A 20642-nucleotide genomic window follows, 5' to 3' on the forward strand; every position below is an offset into this window, starting at 1 on the left:
AAGGGGAGGACGGCTCTCTTGGAGGAATTGGAAGCATGTCTCTTCACTTCATGTCTGACTCTTCAGAGCATCCAGGGAGGGGCTCGGCTAGAGGCTGGGTGTTGGGCTGGGCACGCGTCCGTGTCCTGCAAAGCCAGGGTTGTAGCCTTCAGTGAAGCTTCTTCCTCCTCACCCAGCCCACTGGCCTGGGAACCTCGAGGGCACTGTGAGTACACGTGGGTCCCAGTGCTGGCATGCATAGGCACTCAGGTCAGATCTGTGTTGAATGCGTGAGACCAAGGATGAACAAGATGGACGGGACAGCAGTGAGGTTTAATCTGTTAATGTTCACTTCATCCATGTGAACGATTGTGCCTCCATCTTTTTAGCTCACGTTGCAGGGTTCTGATGTGTTGTGCAGACGTGCTTCATGGGAACGGACTGTCCTTTTGCAGGAAGGATGGTCTCAGCCGTGGCCAGCTGCTGAGGAGGTGCCAGCATATAGGACAGGTGCATTCAGGACGCTCTGTAGGGCTTTGAAGGTAGACACCCTGCTGGTCTCCGCTCTTGGGTCAGACCTCAATTTGGATGTCCATGAATTGGGTTTGTATGAGGGCAGATCCCCAGAAGATGTCTGGAAACGTTCGGGGCAGATAAGGACCCGTAGCCCCTTTGGGACTCAGTTTCTTCTTCTGTAAAATGCGACTTTGAAAAGGATAATCTGTCGACCTTGGAATCGGTCTGTGTGATCAGCTGAGAGGCAGAAGATGAGACACCGCGACATCTTTACTTCAGTTTATGGTGTTGATAATGGTTAGCTTGTGGCTTTCGAGGGGCATTTATTAGTAAAGTTCAAGTTGTTTCATCTTTCCACAGCTGCTCGGTTTGTCAGACCTCCCTCTTGGAACTCCTTCACGCAAGGTGCTCATTTAAGAAGGAGGCTACCTGGCTAATGACCGGCCTGTGCCAAAGATGGCGCTTTAAAATGAGGACGTGCTTAGCTGAGCAGTAGCTGCAGCATCGTGGCATGCCAGCGGGTCTGTTAGTTTCACCTTGTGACCTGAATTGAGCCTGAAGACGGCTTCTGATCCTGTGGAGTCATGTGTCGGTGACTCTGAGTCATTTGGAAGAGTATCTGGAACAGCTCTTGTGTATCCCAGGGAGTGATGTCCGGCTGCCAGTGCGGTTCCGAGGCTAGGAGCCCACTGCCCACTTCGCTAAGCCGAGAGGGGAGAATTGATCCTGGAAGTGCTTTCTTTAGTACTGCAGGGTAGCAAAAATGTCTCCTGACTTGTTTAAAAAAAAAAAAAAACAACAAAAAACTTACATTTTTCTAAGATTGATAAAAGTACTTTCATTCCATTCACTATTGTTTCCAGTGTTGCACCAAGTCTACTATCAACTGGAGTGAGAAAGGTGCCTCAGTTTCTGCCAAAGGGAGAACTGAGTTGAGAGTCTAGATCTCTTACTGAAGTTTTGGTTTCAGTGGGTTTATAGCTACTCTGCGGTAAAATTGATCTCAGTTCTTGCATTTTATTTGTGAGACAGCTGGTGTAGTGTGTTGGTTTTCTGTAGCTGCCTAACAAATGACCCCAAATGTAGTGGCAGAAACACTGCCATTTCCTGCCTCTCAGCTCTGCAGTGAGGCCGGCGGTCCGGTGAGCTCGGCTGGGCTCTGTGCTCGGGGTCTCACAGGCCCTGGACGGGGTGTCAGCTGGGTGGGCTCTTGGCGGGAGCCTCGGGGGGACATTTGTTTCCACGTGCCGAGGTGGCGCGCAGGGCTGCGTTCTTGGTCCCCACCGTGTCCTCTGGCCCACCGTGGAAGGCCGTAGGAGGACCTGGAGCAGGGCGGGCAGCTGTGTGTTGGAGAAGCCCCGTGCCGCTCTGCCGTGTGCCCTTGTGCCTCTACATGCTCTTTCTCCTGTTGCAAACTGGTCACAGCCCGGTGGCCTTTCGGAAGCAACTCAGGTAGAGCAGCTGCTGTTGGACGCTGCGTTCTGCCTGCACATGGGGAGAGTCCTGAGCTGGTGTGACCGCCTGTTTCTCTGGCCATAGGAAATTCTAGTCACTTGGGGTCCTGCCTTCTGACCTCATTCCCCTTTTTTACTTCCTATTTCCCACCTGTTTTAAGTCTAGTAAAGCAGACTTCTTTGAATATCTTTTAGCTGTCACTTTTCTATTGATATTTTCCTTTTAAAACAAATCAAGAAAATCCCCATTGGTCTTGCAGGAAGGCTCAGCCCCTTCCCCCGTTGCCCTAAAGCAGTTTGTGTCCCTGAGGAGTTCCCTGAAGTCCTGGGAACCAGCGAGCGGAGAGATTCCCAGTGAATAATTACAGAGCAAAACAAATCTCGAGGCCTTTCAGACCATGTTTAGATGTGAAGATCTGCATTTTGTATGTTTTAAAAAACGAACTTCCTAGCCAGAAAGGAAGGACCTAATTTGTCCCAAATGTTGGACCAGTTTATCTGGTGTGTATTGGGTGTTTTCCCTGGTAGTTTAGGGACAGTGCCTGGTCCTTGAGCTGAGAAGTGAAGGGCCTCCCTCCGTCCGACCACTAGTACCTTCCACCGTGCCCTGGGGTTAGTGACGTGCGTGCACGTGCTCTTCAGGAAGACTAATAGGTAGATCGTGGTGCCCGCTTGGGCTGTAGACGGTGGAGCTTTTAAAGTAGTGATTCCAGTCTCCCCTTGGAGAGGATCTGATTTAATTAGTTCGTGTTTAAAGCTGACCTGGCGGGCCCTTGAAATGAGGGTTTGGTGACATCAGGAGCCATCTCCCGGGAGAGGGAGCCGTGGGTTTTCCCCAAGCTTGCCGAGGGGCCGAGGGGCCTGGCCGGCTGAGGAGACAGAGAGGGGAGTCTGTTTCCTCCGGACTTCTTGTGGCAGAATCAGGCCAGCCTGGCTGTGCCGGGCATTTGAGGGAAGTTGGTGTGGCAGCGATTGAAGTGACGGGGGCCAATCAGGATCTCTGGTTTGGGTCCTTGTTCCATGAGATCTTTACAGGAAAACTGTAGATGCTGAGTGAAGTCTTCCCCGTCTACTTAAAAGTGAAGGCAGAGTGGTGAGGGGATGCGAGAGAGAGCCTCATAACCTGCCCCCCTTTTCTTTCTTTTCTTTCTTTTTTTTTTTTTTTTCTGTACACGGGCCCCTCACTGTTGTGGCCTCTCCCGTTGCGGAGCACAGGCTCCGGACGCGCAGACTCAGTGGCCATGGCTCACGGGCCCAGCCGCTCTGCGGCATGTGGGATCTTCCTGGACTGGGACACGAACCCGTGTCCCCTGCATCGGCAGGCGGACTCTCAACCACTGCGCCACCAGGGAAGCCCTGTTGGTGCTATTTTTCCAACAGCATTTGCTCACTTCATGCTCACTTCATATCTCTGTGTCGCATTTGGGTAGTTCTCAATGTATTTCATACTTTTCCATTATTATATTTGTTATGGTGATCTGTGATTAGTGGTCTTTGTTACTATTGTAATTGTTTTGGGTTGTCACAAACCACACCCATGTATGACGGCAGAACTTAATAAATGTTGTGTGTGTTCTCACCACCCCACCAACCAGCCGTTCCCCCATCTCTCCCTCTCCTCCAGCCTCCCTGTCCCCTGAGGCACGACAATATTGAAATAAGGCCAGTTAATAACCCTACAGTGGCCTCTTGAGTGTTCAAGTGAAAGGAAGAGTTGCACGTCTCTCGCTTTAATTAGAAAGCTAGACATGCTTAAGCTTAGTGAGGAAGCTGTGTCAAAAGCTGAGACGGGCTGAAAGCTGGGCCTCTCGCACCAAACAGTCAGCCCAGTTGTAACTGCAAAGGAAAGGTTCTTGAAGGAAATTAAAAGTGCTACTCCAGTGAACACACAAATAAGAAAGCAAAACAGCCTCATTGGTAATATGGAGAAAATTTTAGTGAACTGGATAGAAGATGAAACCAGCCACAACGTTCCGTTATGCCAAAGCCTAATCTAGAGCAACTCCCTCTCTTTAATTCTATGAAGGCTGAGAGAGGTGAAGCTACGGAAGAAAAGTTTGAAGCTGGCAGAGGTTGTTGCTTCATGAGGTTGAAGGAGAGAAGCCATCACCGTAACATAAAAGTACAAGGTGAAGCAGCAAGTGCCGATATGGAAGCTGCAGCAAGTTATCCAGAAGATCTAGCTAAGATAATCAGTGAAGGCGGCTACACTACACACCAGATTTTTAATGTAGATGAAACAGTCTTCTATTGGAAAAAGATGCTATCTAGGACTCTCATAGCTGGAGAGGAGAAGTCAGTACCTGGCTTCAAAGGTCAGACTGACTCTTTCATTAGGGGCTAATGCAGCAGGTGACATTAAGTTGAAGCCAGTGCTCATTACCATTCTGAAAATCCTAGGGCCCTTAAGAATTATGCTAAACTACTCTGCCCGTGCTCTGTAAATGGGACAACAAAGCCTGAATGGCAGTACGTTTGTGTATACCATGGTTTACTGAATATTTTAAGCCTACTCTTGAGACCTACTGCTCAGAAAGATCCCTTTCAAAATGTTACTGCTCACTGACAATGTACCTGGTCACCCAAGAGCTCTGATGGAGATATACAGTGAGATTAATGTTGTTTCCATGTTGCTAACACTATATCCTTTCTGCAGCCCATGGATCAAGGAGGAATTCCAACTTTTACGTCTTACTATTTAAAGAGTGCATTTTGTAAGGCTACAGCTGCCACAGATGGTGATTCCTCTGATGGATCAGGGCAGAGTCAATTGAAAACCTTCTGGAAAGGATTTACCGTTCCGGATGCCATATAAGAACATTTGTGATTCGTAGGAAATGGTCAAAATATCAACATTAACAGAGTTTGAAAGAAGTTGATTCCAACCCTCATGGATGACTTCAAGGGGTTCAGGACCTCAGTAGAGGAAGGAACTGCAGATGTGGTGGAAACAGCAGGAGAACTAGAACTAGAAGTGGAGCCTGAAGATGGGGCTGAATTGCTGCCATCTTACAATAAAACATTAACGGACGAGGAGCTGGTTCTTATGGATGAGCAAAGGAAGTGGTTTCTTGAGATGGAATCTCCTCCTGGTGAAGAGGCTGTGAAGATGGTTGAAATGACACCAAAGGATTTAGAATATGATGTAAACTTAGTTGATACAGCAGCGGCAGGGTGTGTGAGGATGGACTCCGATCTTGAAACAAGTTCCACTGTGAGTAAAATGGTATCAGCACCGCATCCTGCAGAGAAATCGTGAAAGGAAGCGTCAGTCGACGTGGCAGACTTCATTGTTGTCTTATTTTAAGAAACTGCAGCAGCCACCCCAGCCTTCAGCAACCACGAACCACCCTGAAAAGTCAGCAGCCATCAATGTTGAGGCCAGACCCTCCACCAGCCAAAGATTACGACTAGCTGAAGGCTCAGACGATGGTTGGCGTTTTTTAGCTATAAAGTATTTTAAAGTTAAGATAGGCACCTTTTTTTCTTAGACATAATGCTGTGGCACGCTCAACAGACTGCAACATAAACATAACTTATTTGCTCTGGGAAACCAAAAAATGCATGGAACTCTATTGTGATATTCACTTTATTGCGGTGATCTGGAACCGAACCTGCAGTATCTCCAAGGTGTGCCTGTCAAGGCTTTTAAAACCGCATAGCAGCTTGCTGACTGGCTCCTAAGTACCGAAGCAGCCACAAGGCAGTGTTGCTAGGTAGCTGCAGTGAGCCCCGGTACACAGAGGAGAAATGAGATGTGGGGAGGTGAGGGAATGTACCTGATCTCTGATAGCCACTAAGGGGCAGAGTTGGTACTTGAATCCAGGTTTACAGAGATTCCAGAGCTTATACATTTAGGACTAAAGGTCAGCTGGAAGAAGGGGACGGCGGCCCTCCAGTTGGTGGAAGCTCCGTTAAGAGGGAAGACGGTGGGCTCCTGGGCATTTGGTCTTCTCTGGGGAACCACTGAATGTAGAGTCTGTAATTCATGCAATTTGAATTTGTAATAAATGTGTTAATGTAGGTATAAATAATCTGCACCATGCAACTGAAGAGGGAATTTACTTAAGATTTAGGAGGTTTAGTTGCAGAATGTTAATTTTCTACATATCCCTCCATCGTTTTGGGTGTAATACGTAACTCAGTTAAAGCCATTCAGTGTAGTGAAAGATTTATAACTGGAGAATAAAGAAATCGGACCCCATGGCTCACTAGCAACTTTATTTAAAGCCTGAATAAATTCCATCCTTGTTGCATTTGTTAACCGCTTATCTCTTACTTAGTGGTGAATTTATTAAAAATTCAGATTGCACAACAACTGTCTGGATTTTGTGTGTGTGTGTGTACTGGTTGTGATGTAAAATGCATTCTTTATTGAGGATCACGGTCAGGAGTTTGAAGCACATCAGTCACATGGCGATGTTTGAAGGACCAGGAAGGACAAGGCAGCTCAGGAGATGGGATGTATGTATAGTGAGAGTCTCATGTTGTTCCAGCTTCAGATTTGACATCTCTTGGCCAAGAGAAGACCTGGAAACTTCCCTTCTCGTTTCCCAGCATCTTGTTGGACTCTTACTTTAGAGCCGGCCCTGGGAGAGGAGAGTTTGACTTCTCATGTGACTGGAGCATTCCTAGGATGACTGGTGCACAGCCCAGGTAGGATGAGGTGGTGGATCCTTCAACCAGAGCGTTTACTGGGTAGAGTGTGTTATAGGAGACTGAAGAGTCAGTTTCTATTTCATTGTGAGTATAGAACAGGGGAGTGTTTCTCCAGGTGCTGTTAGTCAGCCTGCACAGGATTTATGAGGACATTCCCTGAGCCTTGTTCAGGAGACACACAGAGACACAACATGTGTTTGCCAGAAGCATCGTGGAACGTTGTATATGGCTCATGAAATGAATATACGTAACTGGGATACAGGGCAGTGACTGTAAGTCCTGCAGGAGGGACGGTGACATGGGGTTGGGATTTAGAGAGAGAAGGAGACCCTCTGGTTGGCCAGGCTGGGCACCCCTGGGTGGGTGGGGCCTGCCACTGCTTCCTGCTTCCCCCAGGCTTCTCAAGTTGATTTGCTGAGTTGAACCAACAAAACGTCCTAAAATTGATGAACTGTCCTAAAGAGGAATTAAAGGGGAATTGTGGTGTTCCGGGTCCTAACTGCTTGGGGGTATGTGATAACCTTGAACTTTGATGGGAACATTTTAGCGTTCTCTTGGAGATCATAATAGGCTTGGAAGGGAGTGCTCAGACTAGATAGACAAGTGCCCAAACGTTTGAGAAAACTTTTTATTAAGAGAAATTGGGCCCAGCACTGGGGACTCAAATATAGCCCTAGAAGGTAGAATTAAGACCAGTAAGTGGCGAAGAATTCTAGGGAGACAGCGTGCCAGTGGCCACGTTGTCCTCATATTATGGCATCGTGTTTGTGCTGGCAAGCTTTAGTAAACAGTACTTATTTTGAAATCGGTGCACAGTGTACACGTACTGGAAACACGAAGTTAAATAGAGAAAGGCAGAGAGAGATGTAGCATTTTACGGCATTTAGGTAGAAGTACTGGCGCCTGATTTTTAGCAAAAAACAAAGATGTTCTGAATGAAAATATTTGGTCACAGCTGAATTTTTCTTGGCTTTATTTCTCTATGAAATGGTCTGAACACCTCCATCTGGATGTTTTGGTCTCGCATCTTACCCTCAAGTCTCATGTCAAGCACCACGTACGATTCTGACTTTTCTGGTCACTCAAGCTTCCTTTGAACGTCTCGTGTGTGGTGAAAGTTAAACTTGCATAGCATTGAACAGTCGATGACGTCCTTGTACTTTCTCATTTTCTCACTGTAATCGCGAATTCTTTCACAGCCCTTTCGAGTTTTACCCGTGAAATCCTCTTCTAACCCGGCTCCTCCTCTCTGTCCTGCTCTGGCTTCCTTTAGATCCGCATGAAAGGACAGGACTTGGCACACGTGCCCTGAGGCCTCACAATCCCTCTGTGTCCCACATTTTACTAATTGCACTGTTTGATGATTTTTAATTTTTCTGCAGTTACCTTTATAAATAATGAGCCAGAGCCTGTATCTCTTGATGTATCGTATTGGACTTGACTGCTGTCTGGAAGCTGAGGAACTCACTGTGACTCTGCGGGCCCCTGTAGGCAGGGCCGAGGGAGGGCACTTTGTTAAGGCCTTGGTAGGGTGGGCCGTGTTTCCTGTGGGCTTTGGTTGGGGGTTGGTTACTGTCTAGAAGTTTCCTGTCTGCCGGGCTGCTCCTTTCCTGGTGCTCTGGCCGGAGAGGGCAGGCTTCTCTGGCGCTTTGTTAGTCTGCACCCTTTGGTGTGTCTGGATTGCAGGCTTCTCCAGCACCCAGTCTGGGGGAGCAAAAAGAAGATCCAGGGAACCCACTGCCATGTTGTTTCTCAGGTCTTGAAGCCCGTGGGCAGTTGGCCTGTTGTGTCCAGCACTGTCTGCCTTACGTTTGTTTTATGTGGACGCCCGGGGCTTTTCGCCGCACTGAGGCGGAGGAATAGGAGAGTGTGTCTGCTGCATCTTGTTCGGAGCCGGAACTCACCTGTCCTCCTCTTTACTCTTCTGTCAAATGTGGCCTTGGTTCCTCTTCCTATTTGTGAAGACGGGCCCGGTAGCTGATGCGAGTGTAAAGCCACGTAGGTTGTGGGATGCCTTCACCGTAGGGGCGTGGCTGGGAGCAGGCAGGGGAACTGTGGGTGATGCCCATGAGCAGGGTGGAGGGGTGGACTGTCCCTGCATCCCCTTTCCTTGCCCCCCTCCAGCTCTGGGACAGTTCAGGCTTTACTGTGGTTAGAGCTCCTAGGGCATTTCATTTTTGTTGCCTCCTATCAGTGCCTGTTACGTGGGTCTAGCAGCACCTCAAGTTTGTCACTTACGTTGGGAAGCCAGTGCAGGCGGTGGGCTCTCCTGGTGGGGTCTGGGAGCTTGGCCTCTCCTCGAGGAAGGGGGCGCTGCTGTGCTGCGGTTTAGCGGGCGCTGCTCTCCTGCCCTGGAGCTGGAGGCCTCCCCGCACTGCCCCCCAGGCTCCGCACAGGTGCTGTGTAGAGCGCTTTTTGATCCTGCAGAGCCCGTCTGCTTCCTGTCCTCAGGATTCCCTAAGCCTCACTGCGACTGCTCATGGCCTCTCCGGTCCCCCCGTTAGCACTTCAGTGGAGTCTTTATTACTGTTTGTTTTTTTTAAATACTTAATCATGCCAACTTGTCTCACGTTAAATTCCTGCCCTCCAACCTCAAGTGCCGTTGGACATTCATACTATATCAGACCACACTCCTTAACGCACTCACGTTCCACTCTCCCAGATACTTTTTTTTTTTTTAATAAAGTATGTTTGGTTATATGCTAGATATATTTTTAAAAATTTTCTTTTTATTTGTTTATTTATTTATTTGGCTGTGTCGGGTCTTAGTCGTGGCACTCAGGATCTTCAGTGCAGCACGCGGGATCTTCTGCTGCAGCATGCAGGCTTGCGGGCTTCTCTCCAGTTGTGGCTCGCGGGCTCCAGAATGCGCAGGCTCAGTAGTTGTGGCTCACGGGCTTAGTTGCCCCATGGCACGTGGGATCTCAGCTCCCCGACCAGGGATTGAACCCATGTCCCTGGCATTGGAATGCAAATTCTTAACCCCTGGACCACCAGGGAAGTCCCATTTATGACTATTTTTTTTAAAGCCTGCCTTTTCTGTTATTTCAGTGGAACCTTGGGAGGGATGGGAGGTTATGTATGTGTGCTGTCTTGACATGTTTCTCAAAGTTTGGGTTTTATAACTACTTGTTTTGAGTATTAAAGTTAATGCAAGGGACTCACTGCCCTTTTGGCTCTCTGGGTTAGCACCTAAGCTAATTGTCAGCCTAAGTGGTGGTTGTGACCTGCCCAGACCCTCTCTGTCTGGCGACTGTGTGGCTGTTCTCTGCAGGCTTGCCTCACTGTCCCTAGGAGTCGGACTAGGAGCCCACGGTGGGCTGATGGGGTGCTGTGCCTGTGCCAGCTGGCTCTGGGACCCATGGGCCCATGGGTGCTGCCCCACTGACCCATGTGTGTGGCAGGGGGAGCAGCAGTGACTGATCAGGTTCAATTCTTTGCTCTCCTGTGGAACCTGTCATACCGTGTTTTGGAGCCTCATTTTTCCCCTTTATAAAATAAGATTGACATGAAATCTGCAGCATAGCACCCAGGGGATGCTTCAGTGGATGCTTCATCCTCTTCTTCCCCACCTGGTGATGTCTGTTTGGGATGATTGCTCCTTTACGGTGGACGGAGACGTAGCAGCCCTTTCATTGCATCAGTCATCTTGCCTCGCTTCTCAGGACTTTGTTCTCCCTCCTGACCCAACCCTTCCTGGAAACTACCTAAAATATTTGGAATCTCTTTTCTTGTATAAGTGGTCCCTGTCCTAATGTTTTGGTGTTGATACAGTGGAATCCACAAAATTGAATATGATTTAATTGTCATTTTAAACTAAAAGAAATGGGGGGCACATTGGGTGAAAGTGCTGTGTATTGATAGAATCCGTCCTCAAACTTTAATTTTATCCCTAGGGCGTAGGAGTAGGTGGAATTAAGTACAAAATCTGCAGCAGCCAAGGAGGCGAGAATTCCCTGCTGGATCCCTGTTTTCCACATGTCTATCCCCAACAATGTGGACCATTTGCATTAAACTTAAATAGCACAACTTACTTAAGATTCGTCTTTACTCATCTTGTTCTAAAATCACAGATTCCATCTGACAATGTGATAGGACAAGATTATATTTTTAAACTTCGAGAACCACACTCCAGAACTGTGCCCAAAGTAACAATTTCTTGGGTCAGAAATAGCTTCCTCACGAACTCTTCTGAGGAGCTGACCTGGCTGCTTGCATTTCAAATATTGAGGCTGCCTGAGCTGAGAAAGTGCTTGGTTCGTCTGCCTTGTGTTGGTGAGGGGTCTCTCCATTAGTACTGGGGTGGGGGAAGGAAGACTTCTCCATATTGCCTGGTATATTCTCTTTGGGTACGCACAGGTGGTGACATCATTTAGGGGTGAGTCATCTACTTTTGCGTTTGTATCAGTGTGGCCAGCTGGGTCAGAGTCCGTTGTGGTTGTGATGTCTGGGTTCTGTGAAGGCCAGGTCGCTGTGATTGCTGATCAGACTCTGGGGCGCTGGTGGTAACAGCGCATTACTACTGTGTCGTCCTTTATTGGGTCCGCTGGTCCGTCCTGGTGCTGCACAGGGTTGCCTTACCTGCCTGCACCACGTCGCACACGTGTGCAGGTTGCCAGGAGGCTTTTGCACGTTATCGCCTGGGCCTTGCCCAGCTCGCCTTGCCGCTCTTCCTCTGGCCATGTGGCTGTGACGCAGGCAGGGCCAGCCAGGTGCAGCGGAGGTGGTGGACTTGTTGGCTGTGGCCTGGAGCTGCTGGCAGCCGTGTTACCTCATGAACCAGGACGTTCCTGAAACGGCAGCCCACGCAGAGGCAAGCCGAGTCAGGAGATGGCCTGAAGCTTCCGGCTTCGGTGCCTGTGGTTCTTGCCATTCTTCACTTGTTAGTTATGAGAACCAGTAAGTTCTTCTTTTGTTGAAGCCAGTTTGAGTTGGGTTTCACTTGCTGACAGTTGGAAGGTTCCTGACTAACAGGATCTTTGTTATGTGAAGTATAACACACTCTCTTTTGTGAAGTGAAGTTTGCTTTTCTGTTTTATTGTGTGGAAGGTAATGCTGATTTCCAGTACCGTCTGTGCACTTGGACTCCAAGGTGAAGCAGCTCACTGACACTGGGGTTAGGGGAGCCTTGCAGACGGAGGTGTTCGTCATCCTCCTGTTGCCCTGCCGGGGCGGGGTCTGCCCCACTTCTTTGTCAGGGATGGCAGCGCTCTGCCGAGTGGCTGTGACATCTGATGGGCCCAGTTAGAGGGGGTGGCAGCTGGATTTGGGGAGAAGGGTGTGGCGCAGGGAGCAGGACTCCCGTAGGGGGTGGGCTGGCGGCTGGCTTCCCAGCAGGGCCACCCCTCCCTGCTGAAGGTGGGGCGTGGCCCCTTCCCTCGAGTGGAGCCGTCTGGAGCGCTGGTCGCGCCATTCCTGCGGTGCAGCCCCGGGGCTCCCTTCCCGCTCCTGCTCTCGCTCCCCCGTCACTGTCTCTGGGGCCTGTCCGTGCCGTGAGGACACAGCCGTGCGGTGAGCTGTCGTTCCACAGCCTCAGCCCTGGGAGCTGTCAGGCTGGCCGTGGACACCTGGGGCCTCCCCGTGGGAGACTGAGCCACGTCCCCGCCAGGTGGCTCTGGGCTCCTGACACCCAGACCACCGGTGCTTAGGCCTCTGAGTGTTAGGGTGACTTGTGCCCTGGACGGGATGACCTGGAGGTTACAGGTGGCGCTGTGCTCTTGTCTCCCTCCATCTCCGGAGCCCGCCTGCCTTCCTGGCTCTCACGGCACCTGCTCAAGGTTGCTGATACACGGGGAGGGGAGAGGAAGTCCTCTGAGCGAGAATGCGCCCTTCCAGGGCGAGCGCCGAGGCACGTGTGCGTCTCCTTGGAGACCCCTGTAAAGCAGCAGCCTTTAGCAGTTACGCGACGCCCGCCTTTAGTATTTGGGAAGGAGGGGAGAACGTGGCTTGCTCTGGAGTGATGGGTCCTTTTTGGGGAGCAGAACCTTATGTTGAATCACGGGGAAGCCTGTGACCCAGGCTGAGAGGTGGTAACTGTTACCAGTTAGTGTGAAAGTGGTCCAGCTTTACGTGAGCTGACTGCTTCACTTTAATACCGTTTTTTCCTGCTTGTTGTCTGGACGTGTCCTCTCCCCTTCAAGAGCCCGTTCAGTTAGGGAGAATGTGGGGTGTGGATGTGTCGCCCGCTCTTGCCAGGTGTGCTGTGTTAGCCAGCGGCGCCCTCGTCTCCGCGGCTGACAACGCTGCAGGTGTATCCCGCCCGTCTCGTTGGCTGCGGAGACGGGGCTGCCGTGCTCCGAGTGTCCTCTTCATTCTCGGGTCCAGGCTGGTGGGCAGCTCCGCTTTGGGCCTTGCCGTGCTCACTGAAGGGAAGAGACCGGGGAGGCTGCCTGAAACGCCTGAAGGCTCCTAAAGCTTCGCTTGGGGCCTGGCACGCGCTGTCCTGCTCAGAGCGGGTACGTGTGCTCAGAGCTCGTTGGCTGGAACCCATGGGAAGGCGTGGCAGTGGGTGGGGACGCACACCCTCTTTAGGGGTGACCTGGAGTTAGACAGAGGAAGTTGGGGGACTTCCCTGGTGGCGCAGTGGTTAAGAATCCGCCTGCCAATGTAGGGGACACGGGTTCGAACCCTGGCCCGGGAAGATCCCACATTGCCGCAGAGCAACTAAGCCCGTGCACCACAACTACTGAGCCTGCGCTCTAGAGCCCGCGAGCCATAACTACTGAGCCCATGAGCCACAGTACTGAAGCCCGCGTGCCTAGAACCCGTGCTCTGCAACAAGAGAAGCCACCGCAATGAGAAGCCTACGTACCGCAATAAACAGTAGCCCCTGCTCACCACAGCTAGAGAAAGCCCCTGCGCGGCAACGAAGACCCAATGCAGCCACAAATAGATAGATAAATAAATTTTAAAAGAATAAAAAAAGGAAGTTGGAAAATAGTGTGATGAACGTGAACTTTCCGGATTGATCAGCATCAGTTCTTAGCTCGTGCCTTGGAACCCTCTTTATTTTACCACATTACTGGTGATGCTTCCCTGAAAACCACGGTGGCTCTTTCTGCCAAAGCACAGTCGTCCTCTTTCTGGCTAGGGGTTTGCACGTTTGAGAGCTCCAGCCCATGCATGTGGGTCACCCCGATGGCCTCGCCCTGCCAGGTTGGTGCTGGTGACGGTCGACGTATGTGCAGCCTCATCTTCCTCAGGTGCAGGTGAGCCCTCCTTATTTCAGGTGTTAGTTCTGGAACTGAACCTGAACATCTGGAAATGTGATCTTAAGTAGAAATAAAGAATATGTCAAAAGAGGGTAATTTAGAGGCTAGCACACGTGAAGGCTGGGGGCTTGTTTGGGCCAGGTGAGTGACGTTCCGGCGCAGCCCTTTTGGTGTGATGGCACCGACAGTGTTTCCTGAGGGTCAGTGGTCAGAGCGTTGGGTGCTCTGAGGACCTGGGCCGCTGCTGGGCAGACGCGGAGCGATGCCGGTGGTGGAGCCGCCGCCTCTGGTGTGCACGGAGCTCTGCAGTGAGCCTCGGCGTCCGGCGAGTGACGTGGCCACCCGCTCGAGTGCGAGCTGGGACGCTGCTGGGGGCCCGCGGAGGGCAGCGCCTGCCGCTGTGCGGAGCCGTGCGGTCTGTTCTCTGCACAGGCTCTCGAGTGTTCTCCTCGGTTGCTGAGCACCCACCTTGCGGAAGCTTTCTTTGTTTGGTTCTGTAGTTGTTTGTGTTTTACAGAAAAAGGGAGTTTTCCTTGCTAGAACGTAGTTATCACTGGGTCGGTTTTTTCCGGAGACCTCGAGGCTTGGTGTACAAGACGGAGTGTTTGTAATTTCACTCATTTTTGAACTTGTGGGGCGTTGGCACACTGCTGCCTCCCGTCATTGGCATCCTCATCCTCATCCTCAGGCCTTTGTCTGTTCCTCGTTCCCGGCTCAAGGATGCGAAGCCGAGGCCCAGAGGGCTTCAGTACGCGGAGTAGGGCCGTAACCGGGGGTGGGTGGGGTGGGGGGTAGGCAGCCTTCAAGCTCGGGGGGACTGTCTCCCTCCTCCCCAGCTCATCCCAGCCTCGCTTGCCCTTGCGGGTGACGACAGACACTTCTCAGAAAGTATCTTTATGTCCCACTTTAAATACTCTGGGTCCCTTCTAGCCTGGTTTCCACATGGTTTGGTATTTGTTGTATATCATTACGTAGTATTGTTTCTTTTGAAAGTAAGATATTAAAAATGAACTATAACTAATACATTTAATGTTATGAGGTTTTTTGGTAGAAAACTGGTAGGATAAGTTTGAGAATATTGGCTTAGTCTTCTGTACCTTTAATTCCCTTAAATGTAAAAGTGAGGGTGAGTTTTTGGAAATACACGTTCCCAGTTGGGTAGGTTCCAAGGTCTCTGGGGTATGTGTTCCCTCTTCTCTGTGTTTATAAGGGATGGTCATGGGTGCGAGGGGGTGAGCCTGCCTGGGGACAGGGTTCCTGACACCTTCCCTCTCTCTCCAGGGAGGTGCTTCTCACCCTTGGCTGCATGGAGTCACCTGACGGGTGTTAACATTCTGATTCGGGGTCCCTTTCTTGGAGATTCTAATTTGTTGATAGTTAGTCTGGGATGTGGCTTGAGTGTCTTGGTTTTCTAAGGTCCTGGGAGATCCTAACGTGCGGCCCCTCCTGAGAACCCTCTGAGGAAAGGCGTGGGAGCGTGGACCCGAGGGGCGTGGAGGGTGGGCGTGTGTGCCCTTAGCCCGAATGGCAGGTCCACGGGAGGGGCAGCCTTATCTCCTAAGCATGAGCGCCCCGGGGTAACTGTGTGCCCTATAAATGAGATCTTCCTCTATTCCCACAGTACAGACTTTCTCTGTACCCTAAGATTTTTCTGTTTTTGCTTTTTGTTGAATAGATTTCTATTTCAGGAAGTAGTCAGTTTTCTTTCTCTAGAGAAGCACCTTAGTCAAAACATTTTATTGACTCAGAATGTGCATTTTTTCCCCTCTCAGTGGCAAGCGTTTGTCTCATCTCATTGTGTAGCTTCCTGTTAAGAAATGTGGTGTGTGTGTGAATTCACTTAAGTTCTGATGTCACTTTGGAGCCCATTGGTGGGCCGTTTCAGCCAACCAGACGCTTCCTGGTATCCAAGTAAGAAAGATATATAGTTCTGGAATAACAGGAAATTTCAGTTTTCAGCATCCTGTTTTTCTGGGTTTTGTGACTCTCTGCCTCCCCACGATGAAGGTTAGTACATGTTTTTATATACATTTCTTTTTTTTGCAGAATACCACAATTTGAATCTTCCAAGCTCTAGAGTTAGAACTTGAGAGCCGAGATCATCTGCGCCCACCGTTTATGAGAGAGGGCACTTGTAGGTCCTGCACAGAAGGAGGCTGAGGCCTACTGAGGGTCATACTTTTGATAAAAAATGCAACCAGCCCATTACAAAATGTAGCTGGCTATATCAGCCCAGATCATGCTCTCCTTTGACTTGGAAATTTCTTTTTAAATAATAGATGTCAGAACAAATGAGTTCAAGTCTGTACTATAAGGTGATTTCTAAAGGCTGTTACAGGCAGGACCTGGCATCATGAATTGTTTTATTTTTTGCTCCATCAGATGAGAATGCGTGAGTGACACGCACAGCGGGCTTGGGTGCCTGTGTTTACGGCTCCCTCTCCCCAGCTCTGTGTTTGCAGCTCCTCTATTTACTTGGATTTGATGGCCTCCTTCCTGGAGGTGGTTTTTCAACTTCTGGATTTGTCTCTCTCTTGTTCGTGTTTAAATAAACGAACCTCATGATGGTTTTCCCTCATCTCAGAAATTAAGACTGCAGACTTTTGTGGGAGACGGCGGTGGTTATTTAGATTTGGAACGGCCCTTCTCGGCGGCTCTTTATGTGTCTGCCCCACGGTCACGTTCAGTGCCGCGGGGTGGATTGGTGCCTTGTTACCCATTCAGCAAACATTCGCGTTTTTACTGTGTGCTGGCCATTTTCTGGATGTTGTGAGGTCTGCTTGTGTAGATTTCACGGTCTGGAGAACGTGCACACATAGACTGTAAGGTTGTGGCAGTGAGTGTGCCGGGAGCCTGGCTGGGCCCTGCTGAGTCTAGTGGGGGGCGGTGAGGCTGGCGGGAGCCGGATGAGTGAGAGTTAGCTGGGCAGGGGGAGGGAGAAGCAGGAAGGGGGGAAGCCGGGCTCCGGGCAGGGTGTGAGATAGAGTCGGGGGAGGGGTGACAGGCGGCCTGCAGGGGAAGTCACTCCTGGGATGACTGGTCACCATAGTTCATTTTTGCCCCAGTGAGAGAACCTTTGAAGAATGTTAACACAGTTTTCATTTGGGCATCTGAACACATCTTTCTGTTAACTGCATCTCAAAGACTTTTTTTCATAATTTCTCTGGCGCAGAGTTGTGGATGATTTGACTATTAAATTTTTGGGGGGAGGGAAGGAGTTACTCAGTGATGAGAAGGTATATGTGGTCTTCAGACAGTGTTTGGGGATGAGATGTGTTTATTTTAGCGCATGTTTGCGCACACATCGTGGATCAGCCGTGCTGTGTCTAGTCAGCCTGACGCGCAGCATCTTTCAGCCCCTGGGTGTTGGAGGGTGGGCGGGGAGGGGACTAGCGTGGGTGCGTCCCCAGTCTCTAGGCAGCCGAGATCGCAGCGATGCGGACCAGACGGTCCCCGAGGGTGGCGGTGTCCCCGCCCCCCCCCTCTTCTGGACTCGGCCTCTCCTGCCTTCCCTTCCTTCCCTCTCGTATCCTCTGTGATGTCGGCGTTTCCCTTTTGCTGCTGTTGGTTTTGGCATCGGCTGTGGCCAGGAGAGGAAGTCTGTAGTAGGCCTGCCCTGAGGCCTCAGCCTCCGTCTAAGGAGAGGAGCCTTCACGGAGCGCCAGCAGCGCCCCAGGTTATGAAGGAGGGTGCGGCAGGGTGGGGACGTGGTGGTTAGGAAGCTGGACTCAGGCCCTGAGCGGCCCCTGTGAGGGCACCTGGCCTGGCCTCCTGCTCCGACCGGAAGCCGAGCTCGCAGGTGTGCCGCGTCCCTGGGGTCTCTCGCCTGCGAAGCCGACTGTCTTCCTCTGACTGCTCAGAACTGCCCAGCACCGGACTCTGCTAATTCTGCTTGTTCACTTTTCCCTTTCAGACATTTGATGCAAACGATTTGTATCAGGGGCAGAATTTCAACAAGGTCCTCAGCTCCTTAGTGACTCTAAATAAAGTAACGGCAGGTAAGTCTCTTTTTTTACTGAACTTGAGGGGAGGGGAAGGAAAGGGGGCAAGAACCTTGTTGCTTCCGTGTTAGCGAGGCGGAGTGAGCGTTGCTGAGCTTGAAAAAGGATTTTGCATTAAAGTTCGGGTTGTCACTTCTGCTGCGAGCAGAGTCTTCCTCTGTAGGTCCTGGCAGACATCAGTGCTTTCCTTCCTGTGGGCAGAGAGAAAAGTACAGCAGGGGGGGAGTGCCTCGTTGGCAGGGCAACTCATGGGCTGGCCTGGAGCTTGAAGCACCTTGCTCTGCAGTTTTATTAAGTTCATGCTGATTAAAGCTCAGATCTAGTGAGCAGATCTAGTGCCTGTTTTTGAGGTGCAGCCAGTGAGCTGGCCTCTACAGTAAACACCTACCTGGGCCAGGTTTCCTGAGGATGATGAGGGCACCTGGGCTCTGTGGGCTGCGGGTTCGAGCCCCAGTCGCACCTCTAGGGAGAGGTGGGCTCCCCAACCGCGGAGAGGACAGTGGGGTCTGTATGCACTCCTGTGGGACTAGCTCGGGCCTGGAGGCTGCCTGAGGCACCCGAAGGGCTTAGAGGCTCTTTTGTTTTAAAGTCATGTTTGTTTTCAACTTACCTTTACGGACTGTAGTTTCAGATCCCTGGGAGGGGCAGTTAGCCCTTGATACGCCTCTTTTGATCAGAAAAAGTCAGTTTCTCTTGTCAGGGTCTCCTCTCATTTCACCCCGACCCTTCCTCACCGTGTGGGGACGGGATGGGGTCGGAACGCTCGGGGCTGCAGGAACCGCTTCCGGGGCCCCTCGCGCCACTCGTTTGCCGGGAGGGCTGTCTGGGTGCTGCCCCACTGCCTGCGCTTGAGGACGTGTGCCCAGAGCAGCCTGTGTTGCCCGCCGTTCCGGGCAGGGTTTCCCTTTTCATAGCTTGACTTCGGGCTTGAAGTTGAGAATGTCTTGGGCTGTTGGGGTGACAGCACCTGGGGACACGCTGAATTAGGACCCGGGTGAGCGAGTGTAGGAAAGCGTGAGGGTCCAAGTCCAGGAGGAGGGCGAGAGGGGGCGGAGAAGCGGGGGGCATCAAGGCGGACCTAAGGACACGCGGCCATCGCACCCTCCAGACAGGAGGCTTGTGGCGTTTGTCAAGCCTCTGCGGCCTCCTCGGTCCCTCTGTGGAGGAGTGATAGACAACGTGAGCAGACAGGTAATAAAGGAGCCAGCCCGCCACGGTCGAAGCGTGGGCAGTCGATGACGGGGCTTCACGGGACGAGCGCGTGCAGGCGGCGGGTGCAGCGCGGGCTCCTCCCCGGCCCCGGCCCGCCTGCAGCACTTTGCCGGCGTCTGGGCCGCAGTTTGACGCACACCGCCCTCCGCTGAGCTCGCTCTCTGGCAGCTGCGGTGAGAGTGGCTTTGGTAGACACGGTCCCCACGTGGGAGGCCGCGGGCGGGAGACGGCAGGTTGGCTCTCGCCCTGGGTGTGTAAGTTCGGGTGGGTCGGAAGGAGACGGGGAGCGACGAGGGCAGCTGCGCTCCGTCCACGGGGCCGCGAGGCCCTCGGTGACCGAGGCGGAGCCCCGCGGGCCGCGGAAGGCGTGGACGCAGGCCGGGAGCTGTATCTTCCCGCCCCCATCTGATGCAGAAGTGTTTCTCGCGTGTTCTTTTTTTTTTTTTTTTTTGCTGTACGCGGGCCTCTCACTGCTGTGGCCTCTCCCGTTGCGGAGCACAGGCTCCGGACACACAGGCTCCGCGGCCATGGCTCGCGGGCCCAGCCGCTCCGCGGCATGTGGGATCTTCCGGGATCGGGGCACGAACCCGTGTCCCCTGCATCGGCAGGCGGACTCTCAACCACTGCGCCACCAGGGAAGCCCTCGCGTGTTCTTGACAGCATCGGATGTACCCTGGACACAGAGCACCTAGCGCTGTTCTTTACAAAGACCCGTTCGGAAGTTCTGAAAGAAACCTGGTACTTTTCTCCTCAGCTTTTAAACAAGAGGACTGAGCCTTCTCAGATGAAGAGAACGTTTTGCTTCTGTGTTTGTTGGCTACTGCTCTTCATTTGTGTTTCTGAAGTCAGCGTGAAGGAGGTGACGGTGCCTTTTCAGCCGTCGGCTGTAGGGGCTGACGCAAGTGTAAGACAGGTGCACCTGCTGACTCCACGGTCGTCGTTGGGGAGGCCCGTCACCGTCTTTGCTCTGCGTCCGGCACGTCAGGGAGACCCTTTGTGTCCTCCAGGCGTGTGGAGGAATGCTTCCCTTTTACTTGGACAGAGGAGAGACTGGAGTTGGTGAAGGAAGGGATCCTAAGCACTCCCTGGGTACAGCAGGCAGCCACTGGGGCAGCTTCTTCACGCCTGTCCTCTGGGCGCTGTTGGTGCTCGCAGTTGCCAGGCCTCTGCCACACGGCGGGAGCAAACACTGGCCCTTACTGCCAGCACTGAGCAGGGCCTGAGAATTGGAGGGGCTTCCACACTGAGACGGCAAGGTGGTTTTAGGGCAGGGGTCCCGGACGCCGGGTCCGTGGAGCCTGGCAGGCAGCGTGGAGGAGCGAGGGGGGCAGAGGGCAGCGGTTGCTCTGCCCGCCTGGGCCCTGCTCGGCTCTGGGTCAGTCAGGGAGCACAGAGCCAGAGGCACCAGAGCTCCGGTGCTTCAAGAACAGCTGGAAATGCCAGTTTCCCTGGGGAGTCCCCAGACTTTCAGTTGTTGGTACCTGATTCAGAATTTCATAAGATACTGTGTAAGCCAATCCAAAGGGATCTGCCAGAGAAAGAGGACCTGGAGACCCCCAGTTTCAGGACATTTTTATACAAGGCCCCCCACGTAGCTTTAGGAAATTGCT

General features: G+C 51.9%; 1 protein-coding gene across 2 annotated transcripts in view; it reads left to right on the forward strand.

The window, feature by feature from the left end:
• The window catches only part of ARHGEF7 (Rho guanine nucleotide exchange factor 7), a 125380-nt gene that overhangs the window by 35471 nt on the left and 69267 nt on the right, over positions 1-20642 (forward strand). For both annotated transcript variants that reach the window (XM_060079574.1, XM_060079573.1), the window contains exon 3: positions 17733-17817. In XM_060079574.1, the coding sequence (XP_059935557.1) occupies positions 17733-17817 (85 nt within the window). The remainder of the gene's footprint in view (positions 1-17732; positions 17818-20642) is intronic.

The sequence above is a fragment of the Mesoplodon densirostris genome, chromosome 17, assembly GCF_025265405.1.
Source record: "Mesoplodon densirostris isolate mMesDen1 chromosome 17, mMesDen1 primary haplotype, whole genome shotgun sequence".
Taxonomy (NCBI): domain Eukaryota; kingdom Metazoa; phylum Chordata; class Mammalia; order Artiodactyla; family Ziphiidae; genus Mesoplodon; species Mesoplodon densirostris.